General features: G+C 61.9%; 3 protein-coding genes across 3 annotated transcripts; 2 read left to right on the forward strand and 1 right to left on the reverse strand.

Moving 5' to 3' along the window:
- Nucleotides 1-1,713: 1,713 nt before the first annotated feature.
- On the forward strand, nucleotides 1,714-4,386 carry PLICBS_010261 (uncharacterized protein; the record flags this gene model as incomplete). The annotated part of the gene is made up of 1 exon (XM_018326645.2): nucleotides 1,714-4,386. The coding sequence occupies one exon, from the start codon at nucleotides 1,714-1,716 to the stop codon at nucleotides 4,384-4,386; it is 2,673 nt and encodes an 890-aa protein (XP_018174965.2).
- An 834-nt stretch (nucleotides 4,387-5,220) lies between these two features.
- PLICBS_010262 (uncharacterized protein) lies at nucleotides 5,221-8,166 on the forward strand (the record flags this gene model as incomplete). The annotated part of the gene is made up of 1 exon (XM_018326644.2): nucleotides 5,221-8,166. One exon carries the CDS (start codon nucleotides 5,221-5,223, stop codon nucleotides 8,164-8,166), a length of 2,946 nt encoding a protein of 981 aa, XP_018174964.2.
- A 648-nt stretch (nucleotides 8,167-8,814) lies between these two features.
- On the reverse strand, nucleotides 8,815-10,678 carry PLICBS_010263 (glycine hydroxymethyltransferase shm1; the record flags this gene model as incomplete). The annotated part of the gene is made up of 5 exons (XM_018326643.2): nucleotides 8,815-9,962; nucleotides 10,025-10,162; nucleotides 10,224-10,317; nucleotides 10,431-10,487; nucleotides 10,559-10,678. 5 exons carry the CDS (start codon nucleotides 10,676-10,678, stop codon nucleotides 8,815-8,817), a joined length of 1,557 nt encoding a protein of 518 aa, XP_018174963.1.
- Between the last annotated feature and the right edge of the window lie 415 nt (nucleotides 10,679-11,093).

The raw sequence follows: 11,093 nt of genomic DNA on the forward strand, positions 1-11,093 counted from the left end.
GCCGTCGGCCCGAACCACTTGCCCGACCCAATCCAGCATGAACTGTTCTCATCATACGTGGCGCTCGTGCAATTCTTGGAACCTGACCAAAAGTTGTAGCTCGCACAAAGGTCGATGCACTCATCGAGCGACGAGACTCGTCCCTGGGCGATATTCGTGTTGCCTTGTATGCCTGTCCCGCAAAGCTTGATGAATCTGAGGCCATTTCTGGCGCCGTCGGGCACATCGCCGTTTCTTCCGCTTGAAAATGCTGTGGAAGTGTATGTGGTGCCGTTGGAGCCGGGGCAATCGCTGAAGTGTCCGGTAGCACCAGGGGATGCGGACGGGGAAGCTGAAGCAGAAGCTGAAGCCGACGTGGATGTGGATGCGCTCGTCGCAGCGGGGCTGCCACTTCTATTCATGATTAATTATCAGAGGTCATAACGGGCGAAGGCACATACGGTGACGGATCGCTATGTGTTGAGTCGCTGTGTTGTGTTGAGTCGTTGTGTTTCGACGATAAGCCCCCTCCCAGCCCGCCGCCTAGAGCACCCGCGATAATGATCGCTAGCGCAACTATGACGGTGATGAAGAAAGTGCGCCTCTTTATACCGCATATCGTTGGTTGAGGCGGTGGAGTTGCCGGTAGTGGTGACGAGTCGTTCACAACTGGAACCTTCTGCGATGATACGTCGTGGTGATTGCCTGGCGGGTAGTATGCCTCTGGCTGGTTGCCGTAGTCCATATTGACTTGAAGGCCGTCAGAGCCATGGCCCTGGAATCATGGTTAGCATAAGTCGCGTTTGAGCCTCAATTGCTTACGGCGGTTGCCATTATGGCCTCGTGTTCTGGAGAGTGGTTGTGAGCCAGACGACTGGAGTCGCCAGACGAGTTGTCAGACCAGAGCCTCACGGGATGCTACACAACTTGATATCCGAGGCGTGCTAACTCATGTACTAGTATTTCTAAGCGACTAATTACAAAAGCCCACACGACAGGGTCATGGAAGGATTCATACGCTCATGAGCCGCTTGAGCCGCTTGAGCCAATAACTCACGGCGACTGGCTCCGCCGACTGAACAAATGTCGGCGACCTAGCATGGGTACGATCCCTGTAAGACCCGCGACGGGAATTATGAAGGCGCATACAGACGGTATGAAGGCATTCAGATCATCTTCGTCACATGAATCAAGACTGAGGTTGTTATTGGTTCCTTCGTGAGATGCTTGAGGGCCGTGTAGAATCCCGGCACTCGGAAAAATGCATCTTCCTCCTCCTCGAACAGCGACAGCATCGTCAACGCCAGGCTGTGCCGGGTAAATCGCGGCCGTCGTTGCTTACGCCGTCTTAAACAGCGGTCTGTCTGCGACGGCCGATGAACGCCGTACTGTGCCGTACTACGCCGGGTGCTAATATAGTCGGGAGAGGGGAAGCCCCAAGCCGACGTGGTGTCAAGGCTTCGATTGGTGTCGCTTCTCGATGCTTACTTGGACCACATCATGGACAAACTCTCGGGGAACGATGCGGGGAGGCGGTCGAAACGGCGGGGTGAGGAGGGATAGCCGGTTTTTGATCGCCTTTTCCGATGACATGACTGGTAACGTTGTATTTCGAGATCAGTCTTGACCTTTAACTCGACGGCTCGTGTAAGTTATAAGACGGGCTGCGAAGTCGGGCAGGGCGGTGATAGTCCGTCCTCAGCAAGTGGTTGCCTTTGGACAGCAAAAGTAGCCATGATGCAGGTGCTCACGACTTTGGCACTGCTCGGCAGTGGTGTTCTGCCAGCGGGTGTCGTCGCCGCCTCGGCGAGCACAAAGCCCTTGACGTCCAAGGCCGGACAGTCTGCCCCGATCCCCAATTGGCATTTCCAATCCTCGGCGAGCGTCGACAACAACCTTGCCGCGCTGTCCCGTTCGGGCGTCGAAACCTCGTCATGGCACTTTGTCGACGCCCCCAGCTGCACGCTGATGGGCTGCTTCCTCAAGTCGGGCGTTTACAAGGATAGCGAGCTGTGGTTCTCGGATGCGCTCAGCAAAGTCAACTCCAGCGTGTACAACGTCCCCTGGATTTACCGTAACGAGTTTACTCTGCCAAAGGGCCGCCCGCGCCAGCACTTTTTGCTCGAGACGCACGGCATCACGTCCAAGGCGGACCTGTATCTGAATGGACACGAGGTTGCCAACTCGAGTTTCCAGTCGGGCGCGTATGGCGGCCACTCGTACGACATTACCGGCATTGCCCAAGAAAACAATGTCTTGGCTGTCAGAACGTACAACACCAGCTACGACTACGACTTTGGCATCAGCTTCGAGGACTGGAACCCGCCGGCCCCGGACCACGGCACGGGCATCTGGCGGGACATTGACATTAGGCAGACCGGCCCGGTGGCCATGAAGCCGCTGGCTGTTACCACTGATATCGACTTGCCGATTGAGAAACACGATGCAAAGGTCACGGTGTATGCCACGGCTCGGAATCTTGAGAACCGCTCGGTCAAGCTGTCGGCCAAGTGCACAATCTCGGACCCCGAAGGGAAGCAGGCAGCAGAGGACGAGGAGCATGTCACTCTAGCGCCGATGGAGACAAGAACTATCCAATTCACCAAGACGTTGAAGAAGCCGCAGATTTGGTGGCCGAAGCAATGGGGCGAGCAGCCGATCTATAGCGCCAAGGTGGTCTTTTCCGTCGACTCGGCTCTCTCCGATGCCGCGCAGACATCCTTCGGCATCCGCACCGTCACGTCAGAGGTCAACAAGTACAACGACACGAGCTTCACCGTCAACGGGTACCCCTTCCAGGTGCTCGGCAGCGGCTACGGGGCAGACATGTTCCTGCGCTGGGACGCCAGCCGGTTCACCACCATCGCCAAGTACGTGCTCGACATGGGCCTCAACACGATTCGCCTGGAGGGTAAAATGGAGCAGCCGGAGCTGTACGAGATTGCCGACCGCATGGGCCTCTTCGTGATGCCCGGGTGGGAGTGTTGCACCAAGTGGGAGGCGTGGATCTACAACACCGAGGACTTTTCCGACCCCCCCATCTGGGACGACAACGACTACCAGACGGCGCAGTCCAACATGATCCACGAGGCTGCCGCGTTGCAGCCGCATCCCAGCATTCTGGCGTACCTCGTCGGCAGTGACTACTGGCCCAACGACCGCGCGACCAAGATCTACGTCGACGCGCTGCGGGCCGCGCACTGGCAGACGCCCATCATCTCGTCGGCCGCCAAGCGCGGCTTCCCGCAGCTGCTCGGGCCCTCGGGCATGAAGATGGACGGGCCATACGACTGGATCCCGCCGAATTATTGGTACGACGTCGACCCTTCGGAAGATCGCCTCGGCGCGGCTTTTGGGTTCGGCTCTGAGCAGGGCGCCGGCGTGGGCACCCCTGAGATCGGCAGCCTGAAGAAGTTCCTCAACGAGTCCGACATGGACGATTTGTGGAAGAGTCCCGAGAAGGGGCTGTTTCACATGTCCACGGCGGCTTCCAAGTTCCATACGCGGACGATTTACAACGCCGGGCTGTTTGGTCGATATGGCCAGCCTACGTCGTTGGAGGACTACCTCATGAAGGCGCAGCTTACCGACTACGAAGCGACGCGAGCTCAGCACGAAGCCTTTTCGGCGCATTGGACAACTGAGCGCCCTGCAACGGGGACCGTCTACTGGATGCTTAACAACGGCTGGCCGAGCCTCCATTGGAACCAGTTTGACTACTACCTGCACCCGGGTGGTTCGTATTTCGGGACCAAGACGGGATCGCGCGTCGAGCACGTGGCGTATGACTACGTTCAGAAGGAAGTCTGGCTCATCAACCACTCGTTGAACCAGAAGGGCCGTCGCAGCGTCGAGATTGAGCTCATCGACCTCGAAGGCCGGGTACTCTCCAGCAAGACTGTCAACGCCGACACGGTTGTCAACGGGGCAAAGACGATTGCCGCCGTGGACAAGGTCGACGAGATCAAGGACGTCGGGTTCCTGCGTCTCAAGCTGACGCACGGCGGCAAGACGCTGAGCCGCAACGTGTACTGGCTGGGCAAGCAGATCGACGCGCTCAACTGGGCCAACTCGACGTGGTACTCGACGCCCGTGAGCGACTACGTCGACTACACGGCGCTGGGCGACATGAAGAGCGCCGACGTGGCCGTCAAGGTCGGCGGCAAGACGGGCGAGTCCCGGTCCGTGGTGCTGGAGAACCGCTCCAAGGTGCCGGCGTTTTTCGTGAGCCTCAACCTCGTGGACGCAGAGGGGGGAGACGTGACGCCCGTGGTGTGGTCGGACAACTACGTCACGCTCTGGCCGCATGAGAAGCTCGCGTTGACGGTTGAGGACTGGGAGGGGAGGGGCGCGGCGGTGCAGGTCAAGGGGGTGAATGTTAAGGCGGCGGAGGTGAAGCTTGGTTGACAGGTAGCTCGGGAGAGAGAATAGAGTGTCTGTAACTGGGTGATTGACCTGCGACGAATGCGGGCAAATGGCGTGGCGGGTGTCGTCCGCTGAAGGCGGTGATGTGAAGCGTGGTTGTAAGGGTCAAGTGTGAGAGCTGGGGTTGTCACCTGTGGACTGGCAGCCCTACCTGGGCAGTCTCCCATACGGGTATCCATGGATGGATCGGTGCATGGCATTCAGGGGTGGCGGGCTGCTGTCAGGTCCCCCACTCCACTGTGTATGCAGCGGCCGGCTCGCCTACAGCAGCGATCAGTTGCTGTACTTCGCACCCGAGGCGATAGGACCTTCTGTAGGTAGTGACACTCACTGGCTCGCTCTCCCCGTGTTACGACGGGCTGTACCTCACCTTCTCGCCCTACCTGAACGCGCGACTCTGCGCCTGCTGTGCGACCCTCATCGAAACCTATTCTTTTCCGCAACCGAGAAGCTCGCGCCTCATCCATCAGATCCTCACAAAGATGCAGCATTCGGCCCGTCCGACTGCGCTGCGCCGCCGCCCGCCCGGCATGCCCCTGGCCTGCTGGCCGTGCCGTGCCTGCACTCACTCGTACCCGCGACGCCTCCGGCTGAACTGCCACGGCGGCTCCCGCGTCCCGTCCAGGGTCTCTGCTGTAATAGGGTTCCAATGAGGGCTGGATTCTGTCTGGCGGCCATCAGATATCACATCGTCGTCGTCCTCCACCGCCGCCGCCACAGAAATTCTCGCCAAATGCCCGTGGCGATGAAATAGAGGCATTGATGCTCACCCGACTCTCCGCGGGAACATACAGAGACACACAGAGAGGCAACATCATGTTTCCGTTTGACCTCGCCGCCCTGCCGCAGCTGACGACGCGCAAGGCCCTGCTCGTCGTCGACTTCCAGCGCGACTTCCTCTCCGTCGACGACGGCGCGCTGCCCGTGACCGAGCCCGAGGGCTTCGCCGCACGCACCCTCAAGCTCGCCGAGGCCGTCCGCCGCGCCGGCGGGGACGTCGTCTGGGTGCAGTCGCGGTTCGAGCAGCGCCGGGACCACAACGCGGAGCCCCTCGTCGCCTCGGACGCCGCCCTCGCCGCGCGGCCGAGCCACCAGCACCGCGCCCGCGTGCGGCTGCTCGAGCACCAAGAAGATGACGACGAAGCCGACGAGGAGGCCTTCCTCAGCCATGACCCGCCCCGGTGTGTAAAGCCCTCGACCTCGGGCGTCGAGCTGGCGTCGCCCGCCGCCAAGGAGGACTCGACGTTGTGGAAGAGCCACTACTCGGCCTTCTTGGGCACGTCGTTGCTGCGGCTGCTGCGCGCCAAGATGGTCATGGAGGTTTTCATCTGCGGCTCGCTCGCCAACGTCGGCGTCTATGCTACCGCCCTTGACGCCGCCGGCCACGGCCTGACCATCACGGTCGTCGACGACTGCTGCGGCTTCCGCGTCGCCGCCCGCAAGCGCAAAGCCCTGCGCAACCTCGACGAGCTGACTGGATGCGAGGTTGCTCGCTGCGCCGACGTTGTCAAAGCGCTGCATCCGTCGCCTCCGCCGGCACCAACGTCGCGTGTCAAGGCAAAGGCGCAGAACAAGACGACAACGACATCCTCGACCAAGGCAGCCGGTGCCAAGCCCGAGAGTGGACGTCCTGCCGAGTCAGAGCTTGTGCGACAGATTGCGGGCCTGCGCTTGGCCGAGCGATCGCCCTCGGACGCGGGGGTGGACGAGGCGCAACGTCAGGACGCTGCGCCCACAGCTGAGGCTGACTCACAGTCGTCGCAGAACGCCCAGCCGAAGCTGCAGGAACGGGCTGGAAATGGCGACGAGACAGCACGACGGAGTACAAAGTCGAATGGAAAAGACGGATTGGATGACGGCCAAGGCAATGTTGCAGCAACACCAAAGCCCCATCACCAAGCGCCAGCAAAAGCTGCCCCTGTGGCTTCACCCAAGGACAAGACGGAAAAGGCACCACGGCCAACCCAATCACCCTCAACATCCTCACAGCCTGACAAGTCGTCCTCTCGTTTGGCTCGCGGTGTAATCATGTCTGGTCTAGAGGACAAGATCGCCGCCGCGTCTGAGCCAGACCACTCCGACGACGAGCAGCCCACGCAACATGCCCCCCAGAAAGGCCTCGGTGCGGGCGACACGGACATTATTGAGAACCTCCTGCCGCCGGACCTCGAAGCCACAATGTTCGATAGACTGCGCGACGAGGTCCAATGGCAGCGAATGTCGCACCAAGGCGGTGAAGTACCCCGTCTTGTCGCCGTTCAGGGCCAGGTTTCGGACGACAACGGAGGGTCCATGCCCGTCTACCGCCACCCGTCCGACGAGTCTCCTCCGCTGCTGCCATTCTCACCAGCTGTGCTGGAGGTCAAGGCCGAGGCAGAGAAGCATCTCGGCCACCCGCTTAACCACGTCCTCATCCAGTACTACCGTGACGGCAACGACTACATCTCCGAGCACAGCGACAAGTCTCTAGACATTGTGCGCGGTTCCTATATAGCAAATGTGAGTCTCGGCGCGGAGCGCACCATGGTCTTGCGAACCAAGAGACAGCACAAGGACCCCTCCCGCCAGGCGCCGCAGTCCAATTCTCAAGCATCAAGCACCTCCCAGCCCGCAGAGGCATCGCCAGAGACAAAGCGCCAAGCGCAGCGCCTGCGCCTTCACCACAACTCCATGTGCCGCATGGGCCTCGCGACCAACGAGCAGTGGCTGCACGCCATCCGCCAGGACCGCCGCGCCGAGCGCGACAAGACGCCCGCGGAGCTGGCCCGCGCCGGCGCTCGCATCTCCCTGACCTTCCGCCAGATTGGCACCTTTCTGAGCCGCGACGAGTCCCTCATCTGGGGCCAGGGCGCGACGGGCAAGACGCGTGCCGAGGCGCACCCTGTGGTTAATGGCCAGGGTCCCGAGGCCGTCGCCATGCTGCGCGCCTTTGGCACGGAGAACCACGCCTCGCGCTTCGACTGGGCTGCTCACTACGGTGCGGGCTTCGATGTGCTGCACATTTCCAACTCGCCTAGGTTCTTTGCCAGCGCGACTGACGCTATCGTGAATATGCGAATAGCGCTGATGCTCGCCGAGTATGGCGTCAACTACGCCAAGGGCAGCATGGCGCCGACCCTCGCCAGCGGCGGAAAAGGCAGCGAGGCGACTGCTGGGGAGGACGGGGATGGCAGCCAAACGTTGGCATCCGTGCCGGTCAAGTTTGTCGACAACGATGCCGCCAAGTCGGTCGTACAAGGGGACTTGGCCATTATGCTGTACCTCGACGCCGTGTACGGGCAACAGCATCGAGGCAAGACTGACACGAAATCTGATGCTGCTGCTGCCACTTCTCAGTCCCAGCTCGCGGCCCAGTACACGCTTTTCCAGCGCGCGCTGCAGCTCCTCAGTACCGTCCGCCGAAACACCGCCACCGGCGTCACCCGTGAGGGCACGGGAGCGGGTGCGGACACCACCGACGCACCGCCGGTCTCCCGAGTCGTCCGGCACGAGCTGTCTACGGTGTGGGATCCGGCCGCGAAGGACGGCGCCCTGTGCGGAACCGCCGCCGCCGACGGCAAGACGCCCTCGCTCGCCGACTTTGCGCTCTGGCCCGTGCTGCACGCGCTCGCGGACGCGCACGGCGGGCCGGCGGCCGCGTTCGCTGGCATGGACCACCTGCGGCGGTACTACGAGGCCTTTGCCAAGAGGCACAGCGCGAGAGTGGTGCTCGGACGGGGAACGGACGAGGGAGCGGACAAGGAGACGGCGTCGACCGAATGACCGCAAGAGAGACATCTGAAAAGCGCCCGGGATGCGAAAACGTCGTTGGCTGTTTTGGATCAGCGAATTACCGCCTGTTATGCTACCTTTCCCCCTTTCCCCCCTTGTCCCAGCCGAGCGTGCGCGACTCTTGGATTCAGAATACACACATATATGCCACCTAACCCTCGCGAAACTGCTCGCTTGACCTGACCTGGCTTGACCTAACTTGACCTGACGACTTGGAACGTGATGTGCCTCGGAGTTGATCCTCGTATTGGTGACTACCTATCATTGTATATCATCCCATGTAAATGTTAAAAGAAACCCAAAAGCAAAAGCCACCCCTAGCCCAAACTTGGGAAAAGACGCAGATCCAAACAGCTCAAAGCAGCCAACTCGCAGAAAAGGGAGGCCAAGGCGCTCCAGGCAAAAGAAGGGGCTCTTGTGACGAAGCCCCCGTGTACGCAAAAAATGACGATGCATAAATGGTTTTGGTTGGTTGGTTACACGCGCTGCGGCACGTACTCACAGCGTCCATACTTCCATCCGCTGATATGAACCCCCTCAATCTCTCTATCCAGCGCTTGCTGTGCGCAGATCCTGCAACTCCCAATTCACAGAGAGGGGACGGTGCGCAACAGGGTGGCTTTACTCGGCGCAAGCTCTTTACTTGCCCGACTCCCAGGGCAGCGGGTAGGTGCCGACCCAGTCCTCGACCTCGCTCCGCAGCTGGACAATCTCGGGCTCGTTGTCGCCGTTGCCGAGGTGGTCGAGGAAGAGCTTGAGCTTGCCGGGGCTCTTCTCGCCCTTGTCCTTGGCGGCGGCGCGGACCGTCTTGTCGACGCGGGCGGCGATGGCGACGGCGCGGTCGACCACGTCGGCGACGCGGACAAAGTCGTCCTCGTTGAAGCCGCGCGTCGTCATGGCGGGGGTGCCCATGCGCAGGCCGCCGGGCACGAGGGCGGAGCGGTCGCCGGGCACCGTGTTCTTGTTGGCCGCGACGCCGACCAGCTCGAGGACGCGCTCGACGCGGCCGCCGTCGACGCCGTGGGGCTTGAGGTCGGCCAGCACGAGGTGGTTGTCGGTGCCGCCCGAGACGATGCTGTAGCCGAGGCCGCCCTTGCCCTTGTCGTCGCCGAGGCGCTTGGCAAAGGCCTTTGCGTTGGCCAGCACCTGCGACTGGTAGGCGTGGAAGTCGGGCGACTGGGCCTGCTTGAGGGCGACGGCGAGCGCCGTGATGGTGTGGTTGTGCGGGCCGCCCTGGTGGCCGGGGAAGACGGACGTGTTGATGGGGCCCTCGAGGTTGTACATCTCGTCCTCCTTGGTCTTGGGGTTCTGCCTCCGCACGCCCTTGCGGAAGAAGATGAGGGCGCCGCGCGGGCCGCGCAGGCTCTTGTGGCTCGTCGTGGTGACGATGTCGGCGTACGGGAAGGGGCCGGGCATGACCTTGGCGGCGACCAGGCCCGAGATGTGCGCCATGTCGGCCAGCATGTAGGCGTTGACCTTGTCGCAGATCTCGCGCATGCGCTTATAGTCGATCAGGCGGCTGTAGGCGCTGGCGCCGGCGACGATGATCTTGGGGCGGTAGAGGAGGGCCATCTCCTCGAGCTTGTCGTAGTCGATGAGGCCCGTCGACTCGTCCAGGCGGTACGGCAGGGTCTCGAAGTACTTGGAGATGAAGGAGATCTTCTTGGTGGGCGTCTGGTAGCCGTGCGACAGGTGGCCGCCGTGGGGGAGGTCGAGGCCCATGAGGCGGTCGTGCGTGTTCATGAGCGCCGAGTACACATAGAGGTTGGCCGGCGCACCGGAGAGGGCTGGAGTTGTGACGGTCAGAAATGGTCTCGCACGAATCAGTGAGGGCCATCGACAGACTCACCCTGCACGTTGACGCCCCAGTTCTTGGGGTCCAGGTCAAACGCCTCGAGGGCGCGCTGCTGGCACAGGCGCTCCGCCTGGTCGATGAACTCGTTGCCGCCATAGTACCGGGCACCGGGGTAGCCCTCGGAGTACTTGTCTGCCGCGGGTCAGTCCTGGGAACCTCGGCCCTTTGCGCTGAGGCTGTTGGCATCACTCACTCTGCATGACGCTGCCGAGCGCGTCAAGCACGGCCTGGGAGGTGAAGTTCTCGGAGGGGATCAGGTTGATGAAGTGCTTCTGGCGTTTCTTCTCCTGTACGTGGGTGGTCGGTCAGCACAGCCGGCCAGCTATGATGCTCGCCTCGCACGGGCTTGCGATTCGGGGCGCGTGGCAAGCTGCCGCGATGGGAGAGAGAGAGGACGCACATTCTCAATGATGTCGAAGACGGCCGGGTCCGCCTTCTGCAGGTGCGCGGCGAGGAGCTGCAGAAGCGGAAGCGTCAGTGACTGAACGACCGGAGGCTGTACGACGGCCAATGGGTATCGCCACGAACCTGCTGCTGGCCGTCCATGGCCATGGACGACTTGGCCCTCCTGCCGGCGACGGGGAGGGTCGCCGGCCTCGCGATGCCGCGGAGGGCACGCGAAGTGCCTCGCAGACCAGGCAGAGACATGGCTGGTTGGAGACGAAGCTGTGTGTGGTGGTCGGAGGCGCAGGTATCACAAAGAGAGAGCAGAGGCTCGTCGTGCGGTCGTCGATGGCTGCCAATGCCACCTGGGGGAGCGCAAGGATACAGCAGAAGAGAAAAGAGGAAGAAGCAGAGGAGGTTGCGGCGCAGGTGGAGGAAGGTGGCCCGTCCAGAAGTTTTTGGCGCGAGCCGCGGAGGAGGGCGTGTGTCAACGGCGATGATACCACCAGACCTTCCTTCCCAGAGAGAGACGGGGAGTGTCGCATCTGAAATCTGCCCATCCGATGCGCTCCGACCGCCGATACCCGCCACGCCTCCCCCCGCACTGGAATGGCCCGGAGGGGGGCGGCGGCGGCGGCGACGCCTGGGCCGGGGGCGCGGTCACCACCACCAGCACAGT

This window comes from Purpureocillium lilacinum (assembly GCF_023168085.1).
Source record: "Purpureocillium lilacinum CBS 284.36 DNA, scaffold_8, whole genome shotgun sequence".
In the NCBI taxonomy this organism is placed as follows: domain Eukaryota; kingdom Fungi; phylum Ascomycota; class Sordariomycetes; order Hypocreales; family Ophiocordycipitaceae; genus Purpureocillium; species Purpureocillium lilacinum.